The sequence below is a fragment of the Rhinoraja longicauda genome, chromosome 1, assembly GCF_053455715.1.
Source record: "Rhinoraja longicauda isolate Sanriku21f chromosome 1, sRhiLon1.1, whole genome shotgun sequence".
In the NCBI taxonomy this organism is placed as follows: domain Eukaryota; kingdom Metazoa; phylum Chordata; class Chondrichthyes; order Rajiformes; family Arhynchobatidae; genus Rhinoraja; species Rhinoraja longicauda.
Genome location: NC_135953.1, coordinates 7,097,845 through 7,120,170, shown reverse-complemented (window position 1 = coordinate 7,120,170; position 22,326 = coordinate 7,097,845). Strand labels below are relative to the sequence as shown.

Here is a 22,326-nt window from a genome sequence, read left to right as displayed (position 1 = left end):
AGAGCTGCCTTTCAACATTGAATAATGCAAATGGTGCTGACCTTTGTTCAGTGATCAGAAACCAAAGGAGAGAAGCATTTCTTTGAAGGTAGATACAAAATGCCGGGGTAACTCAGTGGGACAGGCAGCATCTCTGGAGGGAAGGAGCGGGTTACGTTTCGGCTCGAGACCATTCTTCAGAAAGAAGCTTCTCTTTCATTTTTACAGGGAGTAGAATTCCACTCCATGTCAGTGAGGGAAAACACAGAAACATAGAAAATCAGAAAAGAGGTGCTGGAGGAGGCCATTTGGCCCTTCGAGCCAGCATCGCCATTCATTGTGATCATGCACAATCAATAACCCGTGCCTGCCTTCTCCCCATGTCCCTTGATTCCGCTAGCCCCTAGAGCTCAATCTAACTCTCTTTTAAATTCATTAAAGGGAGAGAGATGTGTGTAAAATCAAGAGGGGAATAGATAGGGTGAATACACAGAGTCTTTTACCCAGCCAAGGGGAATCAAGAATCAAAGGGCATAGGTTTACGGTGAGATGGAAAAGATAAGTGGGTATCTAAACTATTAGATGTAAACATATGTGTACATGTAATCTATTCTGTAATATGTAAACTATATACAAGTCTAAACTATTTAGATTAGTTTAGATTATTATTATCACGTTTCAGTTTCAGTTTAGTTTCTTGTCACGTGTACAGTGAAAAGCTTTTGTTGCGTGCTATTTAGTCAGTGGAAAGACAATACATGATTACAATTGATCTATTTACAGTGCACAGATACATAGAAACATAGAAAATAGGTGCAGGAGGAGGCCATTTGGCCCTTCGAGCCAGCACCGCCATTCATTGTGATCATGGCTGATCATCCACAATTAGTAACCCGTGCCTGCCTTCTCCCCATATCCCTTGATTCCACTAGCCCCTGGAGCTCTATCTAACCCTCTTTTAAATTCATCCAGTGAATTGGCCTCCACTGCCCTCTGTGGCAGAGAATTCCACAAATTCACAATTCTCTGGGTGAAAAAGTTTCTTCTCACCTCAGTTGTAAATGATAAAGGGAATAACATTTAGTGGAAGCCAAAGCCAGTAAAGTCTAAGGTAGTATGAAAAGTTTTGTTGCGTGCTAACCAGTCAGCGGAAAGGCAGTACATGGTTACTGATGCACAGCACTTTGGTCAACGTGGGTTGTGTTTAAATGTGCTATACATATAAAATTGACTTGACTTGACTTGACTGCTATCAAGCCATTCACAGTGTACAGATACACGATAAGGGCGATAACGTTTAGTGGAAGGTACAGCCAGTACAGTCTGAGGTACAGTGAAAAGCATTTGCTTGCATGCTGTCCAGTCGAGAAAAAGACTGTACATGAATACAATCAAGCACAGTGCAAAGTGAAAGGATAAAAGGCACAACATTTAGTAAGATTGGAGAGATCATTTTTAGAGTAAGAATCGCTACTGCTGAAGTAAAGATTTAAAAGAATAGAACGATAGTAATGGATGACAGCAGATCCTCTTCTGGGACCAGCACGCGAGGATTCACCTTGCACCGTGCCCATCTTGGCATCTGTTCTGGTATAGAGTGATACAGTGTGCAAACAGGCCCATCAACCCAACTTGCCCACACCGGCCAACAAGTCCCATCTACACTAGTCCCACCTGCCTGTGTTTGGCCCGTATCTCTCTCCTCCTGTCCTATCCAAGTACCTGCCTAAATGTTTCTTAAACGTTACAATAGTACCTGCCTCAACTACCTCCTCTGGCAGCTCGTTCCATTCACCCACCGCCCTTTGTGTGAAAAGGTTACCCCTCAGGTTACCTATTAAACCTCTCCACCCTCATCTAAAGGTTATGTCCTCTGGTTCTCCATTTCCCTACTCTCCGCAAGAGACTCTGTGCATGTACCCGGTCCATTCCGCTCATGATCTTGTACACCTCTAAACCTATCCTATCCTGTCTAAATGTTTCTTAAATGTATATGGCTAACGGGCTGCCAGATGAGGTCGTTGAGGCAGGCACTGTCAAAGCATTTAAAAGACACTTGGACAGGTGTATGGATAGGAAAGGTTTAGAGGGAATTGGACAAAATGCGGGCAAATGGGGCTGGCTCAGATGGCGTGTCTTGGGTCAGCATGGACGAGTTGGGCTGAAGGGCCTGTTTCCTTGCTGCATGGCTCTGTTACTCTAATAGCTGAGGGATGCAAAAGTATTTGCTGATTATCTGTTCTCCCGCGGTGATCAAGCGATGGTCTCTGCTAAATGCTCTGTCACAATAAATATCACCAGCAATTTGTCCTGGACCAGTCACATCGAAGCCATGCCAGGAAAGCACACCAAGGCCTCTACTGCACAGCAACACAATCACGGAGGAATCACACCCCGGCCACTCCCTCTTCTCCCCACTCCCATCGGGCAAAAGGTACAGAAGTGTGAAAACGCACACCTCCAGATTCAGGGACAGTTTAGATTTAGATTTTTTTTTTAGATTTAGAGATACAGCGCAGAAACAGGCCCTTCGGCCCACCGGGTCCGCGCCGCCCAGCGATCCCCGCACACTAACACTATCCTACACCCACTAGGGACAATTTTTACATTTACCAAGCCAATTAACCTACATACCTGTACGTCTTTGGAGTGTGGGAGGAAACCGAAGACCTCGGAGAAAACCCACGCAGGTCACGGGGAGAACGTACAAACTCCGTACAGACGCCGCCCGTAGTCAGGATCGAACCTGAGTCTCCGGCGCTGCATTCGCTGTAAGGCAGCAACTCTACCGCTGCGCCACCGTGCCGTCGTGGCAGTTTCTTACCGGCTGTTATCAGGCAACTGACCATCCCACCACAACTGAAGAGAGCTACTCTCTACCTCCTTGGTGACCCTCGGACTATCCTTGATCGGACTTTGCTGGCTTTACCTTGTACTAAACTTTGGTCCCTTATCATGTGTCTGTACACTGTAAATGGTTAGGTTTTGATCATGTGTTGTCTTTCCGCTGACTGGTTAGCACGCCACATAAGCTTTTCCCTGTAGCGCGGTACACGTGTCAATAAACTGAACTGAACTGAGGGCGTAGGAAGTTTGGCGTGTCCCCAAACACCCTCTGCAAATTCTGCAGACAGCATCTTATTGCGAAGCACCACAGCCTGGTTTGGCAAGACACAGCTCCATCCAAGACCGCAAGAAAATGCAGAGAATTGTGGACGCAGCCCAGACCGTCACACAAACCAACCTCCCTTCACATTGACACCCCACGTTACCTCGGCATTGTCCGGAAAATAATCAAGGACCCGTCTCACCCCGGTCACTCCCTCTTCTCCCCTCTCCCATCAGGTAAGAAGTACAGAAGTTTGAAAGCGCACACCTCCAGATTCAGGGACAGTTTGCCAGGCACCTGAACCGTCCTCTCATCAAGTCAAGTCAATTTTATTTGTATAGCACATTTAAAAACAACCCACGTTGACCAAAGTGCTGTACATCAGTTCAGGTACTAAGAACGAACATACAATGGCACACAAACATAACAGCACATACATAAACAGTTCAGCTCGAGTGTGGTCCGAACCTCCCATCTACCCGATTGGAGACCTTTAAACTTTCTTTAAATGGACTTTATCAGTCTTCAATTTTATATCGTTGCACTAAATGTTATACCTTTCATCCTTTATCTGTGTTCTCTAGACGGATTGTATTCATGTACTGTCTTTTCTATGACTGGATAGCACTCAAACAAAAGCTTCTCACTGTACCTCGGTACATGTGACAATAGTCAACCAAACAGTGCCAGAGAACTGGGGTCGATCCTGACTACGGGTGCAGTCTGTACTGAGTATGTGCGTTCTCAACCGTAACCATGTGGGTTTTCTCCGGGTGCTCTGGTTTCCTCCCACACGCCAAAGACGTGCTGGTTTGTAGGTTAATTTGCTTCAGTAAAAATTGTCCCTAATGTGTGTAGGATAGTGTTAGTGTGCGGGGATCGCTGGTTGGCACGGACTCGGTGGGCCGAAGGGCCTGTTTCCCGCTCTATCTCTGAAACTAAAACTATACTAGACTAAACACGCACATGTTTAAACTGTAACGTTGTATTCTTAATGTTTTAATGTTTTATGCTTTATTCTTAATTGTTTACTGTATGTTCATGTTGTTACTTGCAAGCGGAGCACCAAGGCACAATCCTTGTATGTGTACATACTTGGCCCATAAACTGAGCCAATAAACATATTCATTCATTCATTCATTCATTCATTCATTCATTCATTCATTAAGAGGCACATGTGATTTGATAAGGGGACTGAGCTTTGGTGGTTGAAAGATGCCAACGAGTACAGGTGCCAAACGACTCGAGGCAATAGACAATATGTACAGGAGTAGGCCATTCAGCCCTTCGAGCCAGCACCGCCATTCAGTGTGATCATGGCTGATCATTCTTAATCAGTACCCCGTTCCTGCCTTCTCCCCATACCCCCTGACTCCGCTGTCCTTAAGAGCTCTATCTAGCTCTCTCTTGAATGCATTCAGAGAATTGATCTCCACTGCCTTCTGAGGCAGTGAATTCCACAGATTCACAACTCTCTGACTGAAAAAGTTTTTTCTCATCTCCATTCTAAATGGCCCACCCCTTATTCTTAAACTGTGGCCCCTTGTTCTGGACTCCCCCAACATTGGGAACATGTTTCCTGCCTCTAATGTGTTCAACCCCTTAATAATCTTACACGTTTCGATAAGATCCCCTCATCCTTCTAAATTCCAGTGCATACAGGCCTAGTCGCTCCAGTCTTTCAACATTCTTTTAGACTCTCAAAGTATGGGACATGTCATCACAGATCAAATGTCTGACGATGAGGACATGTATAGACAGCGCCGCATGTTGTATGCACAAGCTAACATGTTGGTTAGGAAATTCCACTGGTGCTCAGGAAATGTCAAGATAAACCTGTTTAGAGCGTACTGTACTCCTCTTTACACTGCTCCTTTGTGGATAAAGTTTAATAAGTCAAGCATCCATAAACTTAAGGTTGCCTATAATGACTGCATGCGCATATTGCTTAGAAAGCCAAGGTGGTGCAGTGCAAGTGAACTGTTTTGTAGTGCAGGAGTCAATACGTTTCATGCCCTGTTGAGGAATCTCATGGTTAAATTTATATGCCGATTGAATGGTTCTCAGAATTCCATCATTGTGCTGCTGGTAAATCCTGGTTTCAGTGCCGTGAAATACCTGTCACCTATGTGGAAACATTGGTATTGTTGCCTTTTCTAATTTAATTTAATTTTATATGTATATACTGTGTACTGTATGTGTATTCTAATGGACCATGAGTCTGCTTAATAAATTTTAATAATAATAATAATAATAATAATAATAATAATAATATATATGACAAAAAAGCTTCCCATTTTGAATAAAATGGCTGGAGGACGTAATGTTCTTTCTCAAACTAGATAAGATCAAATTTACACTGAGGGGATCGGCACTTTCTACTTAAAAGTTTAAGATCATGAAACGTGGCGGCAGAATTTTAGCCGTTCGGCCCATCGAGTCTGCTCTGCCATTCGACCGTGGCAGGTCTACCTTTCCCTCTCAACCCCATTCTCCTGCCTGTTCTCGCTGTCTCCTTTGACGGTCAAGAGCCCTTTCGAGTCAAGAACCTTTCAATCTCCGCTTTGACTTGGCCTCCACCGCCGTCTATGGCAACGAATTCCACAGATTCACCATCCTCTGGCTAAAGAAAATCCTCCTCATCTTTCTAAAGTTACGTCCCTTTATTCTGTGTCTGTGCCCTCAGGTCCTAGACTCCCCCACTGGTGGAAACTTCCGCCCCACGTGCACCTGATAGAAGCTAAATCCCATGACAGTCTTGTCAGAGGGGCTTCTCAATCAGTTAACATGCTTTTATATATACACACACACACATGCATATACTCGCTCATACATGCATATTCACACATGTATATATACATATATGCACAAACTTATACACACACATATGCATACACTCACACATACATGCATATTCACACATATATATCCATATACACATAAACATATACACACATATACATAGACAGACATTTATACATATACATACACACACACGCACATATATATATATATACATATATATATACACACACATTTTTTATATGTACATATGCACATATGTACAGATCCTGAACCGGGGCCACAGTTTAAGAATAAGGGGGTCGGCCATTTAGAACGGAGATGATGAAAAACTTTTTCACTCAGAGAGTTGTGAACCTGTGGAACTCTCTGCTTCAGAAGGCAGTGGAGGCCAATTCCCTGGATGCTTTCAAGAGAGAGTTAGATAGAGCTCTTGACGATAGCGGAATCAAGGGATATGGAGAGAAGGCAGGAATGGGGTATTGATGCTGGCTCGAAGGGCCAAAAGGCCTACTATTGCACCTATTGTCTATTGTCTACATATATAAATATTTGTACTATTTATGTGTGTGTACACATATACACACACACATACACATATATATATAAACTTTTTGTTGTTTGTTATGATGTTTGTTATGTTACGTTTTTCACTTACGGCACCTACGTTTCTATGTTTCTATGCATCTATTGCAAGTAAGAATTTCATTGTTCCGTTTCAGGATAAATGACAATAAAATCCTCTAGATTCTTGATGGGTGCAGGGTGATTTGGGAGGTCATTAAGCAGACAACAGGGTGGTCTCTCTGTCAGAGAGTTGTAAATCTGTGGCATTCTCTGCCTCAGAAGGCAGTGGAGGCCAATTCTCTGAATGCATTCAAGAGAGAGCTCGATAGAGCTCTTAAGGATAGCGGAGTCAGGGGGTATGGGGAGAAGGCAGGAACGGGGTACTGATTGAGAATGATCAGCCATGATCACATTGAATGGTAGTGCTGGCTCGAAGGGCCGAATGGCCTCCTCCTGCACCTTTGTCTATTGTCTATTGTCTATTGTCTTAGGGTTAACTGTGCTCCTGTGGATCGGGCAGGCTCAGTAAGAGAAACAGAGTCCTTTTCTTGGTTACGCACCACATGATAATCCAATAGTTTTATAATCATCGTTATGAGCTTTTTATTCCAGATTTATTCCATTACGTGAATGTAAACTCTCCATCTGCTGCAATGGTATTTGAAGTCCCGGGCACAAGCCAATGATCTAAGCTTCCACATTATTCATCTACATTTTTTAATACGATTACCCTGAAGTAGTGTGTTGACCTGAAATGTCGTCTGTTCATTCACTCCCCAGATGATTTGAGTTTAGTGCATTGTCACGTGTACTGAGGTACTGTGAAAACCTTTTGTTGCGTGCTAACCAGTCAGAGGAAAGACAATACGTGTGGTTGCAATCGAGCCGTCCACAGTGTACAGATACATGATGAAGGGACGAATGTTTCTTATAGAAACATATAAAATTATATCATAGAAGGTTTCTTATAGAAACATATAAAATTATAAAAAAGACTGGACAAGCTAGATGCAGGAAAAATGTTCCCAATGTTGGGGGAGTCCTGAACCAGGGGCCACAGTCTAAGAATAAAGGGGAGGCCATTTAAAACTGAGGTGAGGAAAAACATTTTCACCCAGAGAGTTGTGAATTTGTGGAATTCTCTGCCACAGAAGGCAGTGGAGGCCAAATCACTGGATGAATTTAAAAGAGCTCTAGGGGCTAGCAGAATCAGGGGATCGGGGGAGAAGGCAGGCACGGGTTACTGATTGTGGAAGTTCAGCCATGATCACAGTGAATTGCGGTGCTGGCTCGAAGGCCCAAATGGCCTCCTCCTTGCACCTATTTTCTATGTTTCTATGAATGTGAATAACGTTTCGTGCAAGAAAAGGCCAGTAAAGTCCGATCAAAGATAGTCCGAGGGGCTCCAATGAGGTAGATGGACTGCTCTCTGGTTGTGGTAGGATGGTTCAGTTGCCTGATAACAGCTGGGAATAAACTGTCCTTGAATGCTGGGAATAGAGGGATTATGGATCAGATGCAGGCAGATGAGACCAGTTTAACTTGGCAGCGTATTTGGCACAGATATTGTGCGCCAAAGGGTGCGTTCATGTGGTGTGCTGTTGTAAGCTGCTCACGCAATGCATGAGGTGCTGTTCCTCCAATTTGATTTGGGGGCTTCACTCTTGACAGTGGAGGAGGAGGAGGCCCAGAACAGAAAGGTCAGTGTGAGTGTAGGAGGGGGAGCTAAAGTATTTAGCAATCTGGAGATCACGTAGGCCTAGGCTATTTCGCTTGGTCAGCTTACAACCCAGCGGTATGAATATCACTGATTATATGCTGCATCCTCACCTTCCCCTCCGCTAACAGTGAACCATTCGACATTTCGTTCTCTCATATGATTTGATCTGCTGTTTTCTCACCTATATCTCTGGACTCTCTCTGCCCCTGACTCTCAGCCTGAAGAAGGGTCTCGACCCAAAGCGTCACCCATTCCTTCTCTCTAGAGATGCTGCCTGTCCTGCTGAGTTACTCCAGCATTTTGCATCTATCTTCGGTGTAAGCCAGCAACTGCAGTTCCTTCCTACACATGTACTGTTCTATGTTCTAAGTAGGGTTGCCAACTGTCCCGTATTAGCCGAGACATCCCGTATTTTGGGCTAAATTGATTTGTCCCATACGGAACCGCCCTTGTCCCGTATTAGGCCCAGATGGCGCTGTAGGCCCGGACACTGTAGGCCCGGACACTGTAGGCCCGTACACTGTAGGCCCAGACATTGTAGGCCTGGACACTGTAGGCCCGGACACTGTAGGCCCGTACACTGTAGGCCCGGACATTGTAGGCCCGGACACTGTAGGCCCGGACACTGTAGGCCCGGACACTGTAGGCCCGGACACTGTAGGTCCGGACACTGTAGGCCCGGACACTGTAGGCCCGGACACTGTAGGTCCGAACATTGTAGGCCCGGACACTGTATGCCTGGACACTGTAGGCCCGGACACTCTAGCCCCCGGGGGCAGCTGTAGTCCCGGACAGTGTAGGCCCGGGCCCCGCCTAACGGAGGTTGCATAGCAACCCGCCTCCTGGCCCGGGCGGCCGCCAATGGCGGGGCGGGAGCACGTGGCCGCTGGCTGGGTGAGGTCACGTGGGGCGCAGGGCGTTGACGTCACCTTGTCCCGTATTTGCGAGTGAAGAAGTTGGCAACCCTAGTTCTAAGGCAAATCAAAGAAAGGTTAGCAAGCTGGAAAGACAATGGTGTTCCACACTTCTGAATCAAAGAAGATATACAGTGTGCATTAACATGACTTGGCAGGGCCAGGCAGAGAACCATCAAGTAATGTCATTGTGACAAGAGCATCAACCATTTAACAAAAAAAAAATCATTGATTCTCCCTGCTTTAATATTGTGTATAACAATGACTTGGGCACCCAGCCAGGAGGAGCAATGTCAAACTTTGCAGGTAATACTAAGCAGTGAAGATCAGGAGGAATGACAAACAGAGGTTGATTAGTTGGATGACGGACCCAGTGAACCCTGGCAGATTCAACTCTACCTCAGTCAACGTGAAATGAGGCAGACACAAGGAACTGTAGGTGCTGGATCCTTGCCTCAAACACAACCTGCTGGAGTAGCTCAACGGGTCAGGCAGCATCTTTGGAGGGAAAAGATAGGCCTTGTTTTAGGTCAGGATCCTTCTGCAGCCTGACTGCAGTAACGAGGGGGGAGCGGGAGAAAGCTGGAAGAGAGGTGGGCGTGGGACAAAACCTGGCAAGTTCTGGACTACAGCACGGAAACAGGCCCTTCGGCCCAATTTGACCATGCCAACCTAGATACCCCATCCAGGCTAATCCCATTTGTCCGCATTTGGTCCACATCTCTTTCCTTTTCATGTGCCTGCACATGGCTTTTAAATGTTGTTATAATACCTGCCTCAACTACCTCCTCTGGCAGCTCATTCCACACACCCACCACCCTCTGTGTGAAGAGGTTGCTTCAGGTTCCTCTCACCTTAAACCTATGTCCTCTGGGTCTTGAATCCCCAACCCTGGGTACAAGACACTGGGCATTCACTCTATCTATTCCCTGTATGATTTTATACGTTTCAATAAGATCACCCCTCAGTCTCCTGTGCTCCGAGGAATAAGGTCGTAGCCTGTCCAACCTCTCCCTGGAGCTCAGGCCATCGAGCCCTCAAGCCACATCCACTTGTGACTGAACAACACTCCAAACAATCTTCTACCACATTTTCACCCAGGCCAGGGAGCAAGAAACGCAAATAGCAGCAAGCAGTGAAAGTGTTAAAAAGGAAGGAAGGAAGGAAGGAAGGAAGGAAGGAAGGAAGGAAGGAAGGAAGGAAGGAAGGAAGGAAGGAAAGAGAGAGAGAGAGAGAGAGAGAGAAAAGAAACAAGGAAGGCAAAAAGGAAGAAAGTAAGAAAGGAAGGAAGGAAGGAAGGAAGGAAGGAAGGAAGGAAGGAAGGAAGGAAGGAAGGAAGGAAGGAAGGAAGGAAGGAAGGAAGGAAGGAAGGAAGGAAGGAAGGAAGGAAGGAAGGAAGGAAGGAAGGAAGGAAGGAAGGAAGGAAGGAAGGAAGGAAGGAAGGAAGGAAGGAAGGAAGGAAGGAAGGAAGGAAGGAAGGAAGGAAGGAAGGAAGGAAGGAAGGAAGGAAGGAAGGAAGGAAGGAAGGAAGGAAGGAAGGAAGGAAGGAAGGAAGGAAGGAAGGAAGGAAGGAAGGAAGGAAGGAAGGAAGGAAGGAAGGAAGGAAGGAAGGAAGGAAGGAAGGAAGGAAGGAAGGAAGGAAGGAAGGAAGGAAGGAAGGAAGGAAGGAAGGAAGGAAGGAAGGAAGGAAGGAAGGAAGGAAGGAAGGAAGGAAAGGAGGGAGGGAGGGAGGGAGGGAGGAAGGAAGGAAGGAAGGAAGGAAGGAAGGAAGGAAGGAAGGAAGGAAGGAAGGAAGGATGGAAGGAAGGAAGGAAGGACAATAGACAATAGGTGCAGGAGGAGGCCATTCAGCCCTTCGAGCCAGCACCACCATTCAATGCGATCATGGCTGATCACTCTCAATCAGTACCCCGTTCCTGCCTTCTCCCCATACCCCCTCACTCCGCTATCCTTAAGAGCTCTATCCAGCTCTCTCTTGAAAGCATCCAACGAACTGGCCTCCACTGCCTTCTGAGGCAGAGAATTCCACACCTTCACCACCCTCTGACTGAAAAAGTTCTTCCTCATCTCCGTTCTAAATGGCCTACCCCTTATTCTTAAACTGTGGCCCCTTGTTCTGGACTCCCCCAACATTGGGAACATGTTATCTGCCTCTAATGTGTCCAATCCCCTAATTATCTTATATGTTTCAATAAGATCCCCCCTCATCCTTCTAAATTCCAGTGTATACAAGCCCAATCGCTCCAGCCTTTCAACATACGACAGCCCCGCCATTCCGGGAATTAACCTAGTGAACCTACGCTGCACGCCCTCCATAGCAAGAATATCCTTCCTCAAATTTGGAGACCAAAACTGCACACAGTACTCCAGGTGCGGTCTCACCAGGGCCCGGTACAACTGTAGAAGGACCTCTTTGCTCCTATACTCAACTCCTCTTGTTACGAAGGCCAACATTCCATTGGCAGGCCAACATTCCATTGGAAGGAAGGAAGGAAGGAAGGAAGGAAGGAAGGAAGGAAGGAAGGAGGGAGAGAGAGAGAGAGAGGGAGAGAGAGAGAGAGAGAGAGAGAGAGAGAGAGAGAGAGAGAGAGAGAGAGAGAGAGAGAGAGAGAGAGAGAGAAAGAAAGAAAGAAAGAAAGGGAGGGAGGGAGGGAGGGAGGGAGGGAGGAAGGAAGGAAGGAAGGAAGGAAGGAAGGAAGGAAGGAAGGAAGGAAGGAAGGAAGGAAGGAAGGGAGGGAGGGAGGGAGGGAGGGAGGGAGGGAGGGAGGGAGGGAGGGAGGGAGGGAGGGAGGGAGGAAGGAAGGAAGGAAGGGAGGAAAAAACAGGGAAGGAAAATGGAAAGGAAGGAAGGTAAAAAGGAAGGAAAGAAAGGAAAAAAGGAAGAAGAGATGGAAAGAAAGAATGGAGGGAAGGAAAGGAGAAGGAAGGGGAAAAAGGGGAAGAAGGAAAAAAGAAAGAAAAAGAGAAAGAGAGGAAGGAAAATAGGAGGGAAGGAGGAAAGAAGGAAGCGAGCATGGGTGGCTGTGATTAATTGCTGGTTAATTATTCAGCTATTTGCTTACAGCTCGGCTCTTGTGGAACAGAGAGCGCTGAGGAGCATCCTGGGAAAAAGTGCAGACAAGGGAGTGATGAAGGTTGAGATTAATGACAGGCAGATGCCTTGCTATTCATCGACTCTGCACGGTGAGATGCCAGAGTCCCTCTGCAGCCTCTCTTGGTCTGGTGCTCCAGGGTGGAAAATGACAGGGTATTCTGTGGCTGAAACGGAGAGGAGGGTGGAATAGATGCCCCCCAGAACCCAACTTGCCCACGCCGACCAACGTGCCCCAGCTACACTACCCTCTACCTGCCTGTGTTTGGTCCATATCCCTCCAAACCTGTCCTATCCATGTACCTGCCCAAGGACCCTTTAAATGCTGTTATAGTCCCTGTGTCAACTTGTTCCATTTATCACCACCCTCAGTGTGAAAAAGTTGCCTCTCAGGTTCCTATTCAATCGTCCCCTTCTTACCTGAAACCTATGTCATTGGTTCTTGATTGCCCTACTCTGGGCAAACGACCCTGTGGATCCATCCTATCATGAGTTAGATAGATAGAGCTCTAGGGGCTAGCGGAATCAAGGGATATGGGGAGAAGGCAGGCACGGGTTACTGATTGTGGACGATCAGCCATGATCACAATGAATGGCGGTGCTGGATCGAAGGCCTCTTCCTGCACCTGTTTTCTATTTTTATATGATTTTATGCACCTATATAAGATCATTCAGCCTCCAGTGCTCCAAGGAGTAAAGTCGTTTTCACCTCTCCCTTCCCAACAACTTCTCCCCACAGCTCAGGCCCTCGAGTCCTGACAACATTCTTCTAAATCTTCCCTGCACTCTTTTCAGCTCAATAATGTGAATTATTAATTCGTGGGAACTATTTACAAAATAACTTTGTGGCATGTTGCCAGGATTGGAGGGCTTGCATTACAAGGAGGAACTGGATTTGAAAGGGCTTCTGTCTCCATAGCGAAGAAAGTGAGCGGGATAACCTTATAGAGGTTTGTAAAAATCATGTTGAAAAAGCATAAAGGATCTTATAGAAACAGATAAAATTATAAAAGGACTGGACAAGCTAGATGCAGGAAAAATATTCCCAGTGTTGGGGAAGTCCAGAACCAGGGGCCACACAGTCTAAAAGAGAGTTAAAGAGAGTTAGATAGAGCTCGAGGGACTAGCGGAATCAAGGGATATGCGAAGAAGGCCATGATTACAATGAATGGCGGTGCTGGCCCGAAGGGCCAATGGTCTCCTTCTGCACCCATTTTCTATGTTTCTATAACCTTTTCACACAGAGGGTGGTGGGTATATTGAATGAGTTGCCAGAGGAGATAGTTGAGGCAGGTATTATAACAACATTTCAAAGACACTTGTGTCGCTCTTCGGTGTAAACCCACACCTGCAGTTCCTTTCTACCCATTTATATATTTCAGTTTCAGTTTAGTTTATTGTCACGTTACAGTGAAACGCTTTTGTTGCGTGCTAAACCAGTCAGCAGAAATCCTTGATTGCAATGGATCCATTTACAGTGTATAGATACATGATAAGGGAATAAGGTTTAGTGCAAGGTAAAGCCAGCAAAGTCCGATCAAGAATAGTCCGAGGGTCATCTAAGAGGTAGATAGTAGTTCAGCACTGCTCTCTGGTTGTGGTGGGATGATTCTGTTGTGCCGATATCTATTGCCTGGTCTACGAGATCATGCCTGCACTTCTCCATGGGAGATAGTTATCTGCGATGCTAACCGCTGACTGATTGAGTTGGTTGCGATGTTTTCGATGTCGGACAAACCAGTGGTTTCTATGCTATGCATTTGTACTTTACCTGATGAGAGAGTGTATCAATATGAAAGTTAACTCAGTGGAACTCTCTCAATGTGCTTGAATGTGCTTGAATGAAACATTGCTGCATCATGAGGCAGCTGACTGAGCATTTCTGCCAGGCAGTTAGATGAAATAGATATCGGACCAGCTGAACTCATTACTTTCTAGTACAAGATGAACTCACACTCTCTCACACATACACTCACCCACACACACACTCGCACACATACACACAAACACACTTGCGCACATACACACATTAACCCGCACACATATGCACTCGCTGGTACACACGCTCCCTCACACATCCACACTCACACACATACACACGCACACTCGTGCACATACACACACATTCGCCCATACACACACACATGTGCACATACACACACTCGCACACATACACACACACACTCGCACACATACACACACATTCGCACACATACACACACACATACACACACACTCGCACACATACACACACACTCGCACACATACACACACACATACACACACACTCGCACACATACACACACACACTCGCACACATACATGCACACGCACACACTCGCACACATACACACACACTCGCACACATACACACACACACACACACATACATGCACACGCACACACTTGCACACATACACACACACACTCGCACACATACACACACACTCGCACCCATACACACACACATACACACACACTCGCAAACATACACACACACTCGCACCCATACACACACACACATACACACACACTCGCACACATACACACACACTCGCACACATACACACACACACTCGCACACATACATGCATACGCACACACTCGCACACATACACACTCGCACACATACACACAAACTCGCACATATACACACACATATACACACACATTCACACACACTCGCACACATACACACACACACTCGCCCATACACACACACATGTGCACATATACACACACTCGCACACATACACACACTCGCACACATACACACACACTCGCACACATACACACACACTCGCACACATACACACACACATTCACACACACACTGAGGTGGGAAGGAACTTTTTCACCCAGAGAGTTGTGATGTGGATGATCAGCAATGATCACAGTGAATGGCGTGGTGCTTGCTTGCAGAGCCGAATGGCCTCCTCCTGCACCTATTTTCTATGTTTCTATGAATTTGTGGAATTCTCTGCCACAGGGGAGGCCAATCACTGCATGAATTTAAAAGAGAGTTAAATAGAGCTCTAGGGGCTAGCGGAATCGGGGGGTATGGGGAGAGAAGGCAGGCACGGGTTACTGATTGTGGATGATCAGCCATGATCACAATGAATGGCGGTGCTGGCTCGAAGGGCCAAATGGCCTCCTCCTGCACCTATTTTCTATGTTTCTATGTTTTCCAGAGATGCTGCCTGACCCGCTGAGATACTCCAGCACTTTGTGTCTATCTGAGCTGTTAGTTCAGTGCAGGTTTTCATTGTTGTGTGAACTTTGTATGTGGGGAATACATTTTATAATTTAAAAATATTTTCTGGGCGACCGCAGTTTGGATTCAGTTGCAGAGTTAATAGTTCAATGGTGTGGGCTGGAAATGCTATAAACCGATTAGCTTCTGATCGAGTAGTTTTGGCAGAATGATCCACGTTAAACGTCACGATGTGTAGGAAAATAACTGCAGATGCTGGTTCAAATCGAAGGTAGACCCAAAATGCTGGAGTAACTCAGCGGGTCAGGCAGCATCTCAGGAGAGAAGGAATGGGTGACTTTTTGGGTCGAGACCCATATTTCGTTTGGGCAGTTTACACTCCAGCGGTATGAACATTGACTTCTCTAACTTCAGATAGTTTCTCTGTCCCTCTCTTTCCCCTCCCCCTTCCCAGTTCTCCCACTAGTCTTCCTGCCTCCAACTACATCCTATCTCTGTCCCGCCCCCCCCCCCCCCCTCCCCTGACATCAGCCTGAAGAAGGGTCTCGACCCGAAACGTCACCCATTCCTTCTCCCCGAGATGCTGCCTGACCCGCTGAGTTACTCCAGCACTTTGTGTCCACTTTCGATTTAAACCAGCATATGCAGGGTTTTTTTTCCCTACTCTGTTTACATATTCTGTTGTGCTGCTGCAAGTAAGAATTTCATTGTTCTGTTTGGGACACACGACAATAAAACACTCTTGACGTGCAGGCAGAGGAGATTAGTTTATCTTGGCATCATGTTAGGCACAGACATTGTGGGCTGAAGGGCCTGTTCCTGTGCTTATACTGTTTACTTTAGCCCTGAGAGATACAGCATGGAAACAGGCCCTGCGGCCTACCGGGTTTGCACCGACCAGCGATACCAACCAGTGATAGTGCAATAGCACGATCCCACACAGTAGGGACAATTTATATTTTTTACAGTAGCTAATTAACCTACAAACCTGCATGTCTTTGATGTGTTAGAGGAAACCTACGCGGTCACGGGGAGAACGTACAAACTCCGTACAGACAAGCACCCGTAGTCAGGACCGAACCCGGGTCTCTGACGATGTAAGGCAGCAATTCTACTGCTGCGCCACTGTGCCAGTCCTAATCTCCTTATCTGACGCCCTTCCATCTCCATCTCATGGGTAGTCTTTGTCTACCCAATGCCTCCTCCATTGCCAAGGCTCAGAAGTACCAGTTTGTAATGGGCTCTGACTAGGATCACCACCTTCCTCACTCCCAAATTAGGGACAAAAGGTGACCTCACCCAGCCAGCGGACACGTGCTCCCGCTCCACCAATGGCGGCCGCCCGGGCCGGGAGGCGGGTTGCCACGCAACCTCCGTTAGGCGGCACCCGGGCCTACACTGTCCGGGACTACAGCGGTCCTTGGGCTGCAGTGTCCAGGCATACAGTGTGCAGGCCTACAATGTCCGGGCATACAGTGTCCAGGCCTACCGTGCCGTCCGGGCCTAATAAAGGACAAGGGTGGTCCCATATAGGACAAACCAATTTAGCCCAAAATACGGGATAGTGCAAGGTAAAGCCAGTAAGGTCCAATCAAGGATAGTCCGAGCGAGGGTCACCAACAGGGTTGCCAACTATCTCACTCCCAAATAAGGGACAAGGTGACGTCACCGCCCACGTAACCTCACCCAGCCAGCGGCCACGTGCTCCTGCTCCATCAACGGCAGCCGCCCGGGCCGGGAGGCGGGTTGCTACGCAACCTCCGTTAGGCGGCGCCCGGGCCTCCGGGCCTACAGTGTCCGGGGCCAACAGCGGCCCCCGGGCCTACAGTGTCCGGGCCTACAGTGATCTGGGGTTACAGTGTCCGGGCCTACAGCGCCCCCTGGGCCTAATACGGGACAAGGGCAGTCCCGTACGTGACAAACCAATTTAGCCCAATACACGGGATGTCCCGGCTAATACGGGACAGTTGGCGACCCTAGCTCTGACACAGAACCCACGGAACACTGTAATAGAGGGGTGCTCATTAGCACACATGGCTCAGCAGTCACATCTATCGCAAACACGTCAGGCTAAATGTTAGGCACAGCACAAAGTGGATGGCTGATCTGATTACTGCCTGTTTAACAACTCCACTGGGACAAATTTGTACTGCACTCTCCCACCCCAACCTAATGCAAGGGTGCATATTTTACCAAAATCTCTTGTTAGTTCTGCTTACTTCATTGGTCAACTTGGTGACTATATAATTTACAAATGATTATTAGGCAATCAGCAAGCATCAGATGATAATGGCCTTGCCTAATGAAGCACATATATTAATGCCAACTAATGGATGAGAATTGGTTGTCTCCCCAGAGACCATATCTGCTTAATAACGTGTAAGCATGCGAAATATCTCTAATGAACAGAGCCACATGCAGCTGAATTCAGCTGTGAGCTGTCATGGTTAAATGGAACATTATCCTTTCTGTGAAGAGAGAAAGACTCAAGCGGCTAGGCTTGTATACACTGGAAGGATGAGAGGGGATCTTATCGAAACATATAAGATTATTAAGGGGTTGGACACGTTAGAGGCAGGAAACATGTTCCCAATGTTGGGGGAGTCCAGAACCAGGGGCCACAGTTTAAGAATAAGGGGTAGGCCATTTAGAACGGAGATGAGGAAAAACTTTTTCAGCCAGAGAGTTGTAAATCTGTGGAATTCACTGCCTCAGGAGGCAGTGGAGGCCAAGTCTCTGAATGCATTCAAGAGACAGCTAGATAGAGCTCTTAAGGATAGCAGAGTCAGGGGGTATGGGTAGAAGGCTGGAACGGGTACTGATTGAGAATGATCAGACATGATCACATTGAATGGCGGTGCTGGCTCGAAGGGCCGAACGGCCTCCTCCTGCACCTATTGTCTATTGTTCTTGGCTGCTCGGCAAAGCCTGGAGTGTCAGGCAAAAGCTGTCTTTACCTGTAGATGATGCAGGCACAGTCCCGACATGTCCCACAGTTCACAATGTCCTGACCAGTGTGGTAAGATTGTCTCCTGGAATGCAAACCGCACAATTAATCATTTATCCAACGATAATTCACATACAAACACACACATTCACGCACAAATACAGTTTATTTATAGCTTGCGTTTGGCCCATATCACTCTAAACTTGTCCTATCCATGTACCTGTCCAAATATTTCTTAAACATACCTGCCTCAACTATCGTCTCTGGCAGCTCATTCCATACACCCACCACTCTGTGTGAAAAAGTTACCCCTTTACTTCCTATTATTTTCCCCCTCACCTTAAACCTATCTGAATGGTGGCAGGAACGGGGTACTGATTGAGAATGATTGAGAATGATCAGCCATGATCACATTGAATGGCGGTGCTGGCTTGAAGGGCCGAATGGCCTCCTCCTGCACCTATTGTCTATTGTCTGTTATCTATTGTCCATTATTCGTGGACCCATTGGGCCCAAACCTCTCCTGCATTAAACTGTTCAACGCCACTGTCATTTCTGCCTCCGCCATCATTCCAAGCACTCACCACCCTCTGTTTAAACAAGAAACCTGCCATGTACTGCACATCTCCTTTGGACTTTGCCCCTCTCCCTTTAAGCTGTGCCCTCTAGTTTTTGACATTTCAACCCCTGAGAAATAGATTCCGACTGTCTACCTGTACAGAAAATTCTGCACAAACGCAAACAGGAACAATGGCAGTGCTTCTCAGGTTTGGGTCATTGGGTCAGGTTTAGAGAGACTGTGCGCATGTTCAAGAGAGTTCAAGAGTGCTTGTTGATTCTATGCACTGACTATGGACAAGAAAAATGGACGCCGTCCTTGGAACGGACACGATGGAAGTTGTTCATCCTGTTCATGCAAACCAACGATATGAACATTAAATTAGTCCAATTTTAGGTAACCTCTAAAAACACCCAACACCCCTTTTACATAGAAACATAGAAAATAGGTGCAGGAGGAGGCCATTCAGCCCTTCGAGCCAGCACTGCCATTCATTGTGATCATGGCTGATCGTCCACAATCAGTAACCCGTGCCTGCCTTCTCCCCATATCCCTTGATTCCGCTACAGCTCTATCTAACTCCCTTTTAAATTCATCCAGTGAATTGGCCTCCATTGCCTTCTGTGGCAGAGAATTCCACAAATTCACAACTCTCTGGGTGAAAAAGTTCCTTCTCACCTCAGTTTTAAATGGCCTCCCCTTTATTCTTAGACTGTGGCCCCTGGTTCTGGATTCCCCAACATTGGGAACATTTTTCCTGCGTCAATGACTTCCATTCCACTGTGGAATGTATTTGCTGGATTTATGTGACCCAAAGTACCCATCTTTTGGGATTGTGAGCAGCCCTGTTGTTTGCCATTTCAACCGAGGGGGATTAACCTCAATATCAGAGAGAGCGAGCTGTTTTGAAGCCATTTATCTTTATCCGATCCTGACACATCATCCTAATGGGTTTGCGTTCTGAGCATTCTGGATCAGCACCAACCCATTTTATCAACGGCTGAACCTAAATCCTCTTAAAGACTAACTCGGGGATCTGAGAACATCGGCCATGGGGGCTGAAATAGTTCCTAGTGTGCGTCGGATAGCATACGTGTGTGAGGATCGCTGGTCGACGGGCCAAACAGAATCATTGTCGTACAGTAAGGAAACAGGCCCTTCGGCCCAACTAGCTCATGCTGTCCGAAATGCCCCGTCTATACTAGTCCTACTGATCTGCTTTTGACCCATATATCTCTCTCAACCTTTCCTATCCATGTACCTGTCCAATGTCTTTTAAATGTTGTGTTAGTACCTGCCTCAACTACCTCCTCCAGCAGCTCGTTCCGTATACCCATCACCCTCTGTGTGGAAAAGTTGCGTCTTATGCTCCTGTTACATCTTTCCCCTCTCACCTTAAACCTGTGTCCCCTGGTTCTTGATTCCCCTACTCTGAGTAAAAGTGTGCATCTGCCCTACCTATTCCATGACCCCAAGACCAACTCTTATCTGCCTGCATATAGGAACATGGAGAGGGTACAGAGGAGATTTACTAGAATGTTGCCTGGGTTTCAGCACTTAGGCTACAGAGAGAGGTTGAACAGGTTGGGTCTTTATTCTTTGGAGCGTAGAAGGTTGAGGGGGGACTTGATAGAGGTTTTTAAAATTATGAGAGGGACGGACAGAGTTGACGTGGGTAGGCTTTTCCCTTTGAGAGTGGGGAAGATTCCAACAAGGGGACATAGCTTCAGAATTGAGGGACAAAGGTTTAGGGGTAACATGAGGGGAACTTCTTTACTCAGAGGGTTGTGGCTGTATGGAATGGGCTTCCGGTGGAAGTGGTGGAGGCTGGCTCGATTTTATTATTTAAGAGTAAATTGGATAGGTATATGGATAGGAGGGGATTGGAGGGTTATGGTCTGAGTGCAGGTAGATGAGACTAGGTCAGGGAGAATGGTCGGCGTGGACTGGTAGGGCCGGACAGGCCTGTTTCCATGCTGTAGTTGTTATATATGTTATATGTAATAGCACATGCAACATGGGGAGGAGGCCATTTGGCCCTTCGAGCCAGCACCGCCATTCAATATGATCATGGCTCATCATCCAAAATCAGTGCCCCATTCCTGATTTCTCCCCATATCCCTTGATTCCGTTACCCCTAAGTGCTCTATCTAACTCCCTCTTGAAAACCATACCCCTCCATTCCCTGCTGTGTAATGTAAGAAGATCGATCTTACAAACACTTAATCACAATAGCCAGCCATCCCAGGCGGAAATGTAGAACTGCCAGGTGCCAGGTGTCTGCAACGTCATCTGTTATTGATGATTCTAAGTTCCTCAGGAATAAGTCTAAAGAAGGGTCTCGACCCAAAACGTCACCCATTCCTTCTCTCCTGAGATGTTGCCTGACTCACTGAGTTACTCCAGCATTTTGTGTCTACCTTCGATTTGAACCAGCATCTGCAGTTATTTTCCAACACTGTAAGTCGAAGCATCGAAAGTCGAGGAGCATTTGTATAGTCAGGTTGGATTTGACCTTCTGGTATAGAGGCCCGTGTGGGACGCCTGGTCAGGACACTGAGTAAAAGTATCAGGCAGCACGGTGGCGCAGCGGTAGAGTTGCTGCCTTACAGCGAATGCAGCGCCGGAGACTCAGGTTCGATCTTGACTACGGGTGCTGTCTGTACGGAGTTTGTACGTTCTCCCTGTGACCTGCGCGGATCGGGTCATGCAGCGTGGAAAGCTGTCCTTCGGCCTAACTTGCCCACACCGGCCGACAAGTCCCGTTTTGGTTGCGCTGAACGAGTTAGGCCAGAGGACCTGTTTCCAGGCTGTACGACTCTGGCACTCTGGCTCGGTGTAAAGCAAAGACCTGACTCCATTGTCTCGGAAAGTAAATAAAAACTGTGTGTCCTTCACACCATCTGTGGGAACATAAACTGCCTGAGGGCTCACAGCTGTTTAGAAATAATGGAGCCTTCGAATAGGACATAGGAGTAGCAAGGGAGTTTTGCCTGGCTTCTGAAAACATTTATCCCTAGCCTATGCCCAGGGCACAGAAATGGTGCATTTCTATCAGGGATTAAGCTTGGAGAGTCATATAGATATACAATACGGAAACAAGCCCTTTGGGCCAAAGTCCATGCCAACTATAAAGCACCCATCAACACCAAAGTTCTCCGTGACTGCGTGAATGGGCGCAGCGTTAGAGTCAAAGTCAAGTCAAAGTCAAAGTCAATTTTATTGTCAATCCTCAGCCAGTTTACACAGACAGAAAATCGAAATACCGTTTCCCACAATCCCGAGGAACAAGGTGCATAAAACAAAAGGCACAGCAAACAACAATCAACATAAAATATAAAATATAAAATATAGTCACTTCAAATTTTTTATTTTTTTTAAAAAGTGTCTGGTGCTGGATGTGCGTGTGTGTGGGGTGTTAAAG

General features: G+C 46.8%; 2 protein-coding genes across 4 annotated transcripts in view; one reads left to right on the top strand and one right to left on the bottom strand.

Annotated features, from left to right (window-relative positions):
- LOC144598346 (dedicator of cytokinesis protein 2-like) overlaps nucleotides 1-22,326 on the top strand; it is an 894,447-nt gene that overhangs the window by 406,393 nt on the left and 465,728 nt on the right. The gene's annotated exons all lie outside the window — the stretch shown is intronic.
- The window catches only part of LOC144597110 (INSYN2B protein-like), a 139,186-nt gene that overhangs the window by 57,126 nt on the left and 59,734 nt on the right, over nucleotides 1-22,326 (bottom strand). For 2 of the 3 annotated variants that reach the window (XR_013547700.1, XM_078406096.1), the window contains exon 3: nucleotides 18,354-18,428. Coding sequence is in view for 1 of the 3 variants with exons in the window: in XM_078406096.1 (XP_078262222.1) it covers nucleotides 18,354-18,428 (75 nt within the window). In the remaining 2 variants the exon portion in view is untranslated. The remainder of the gene's footprint in view (nucleotides 1-18,353; nucleotides 18,429-22,326) is intronic. The other variant, XR_013547711.1, reaches the window with a different exon arrangement.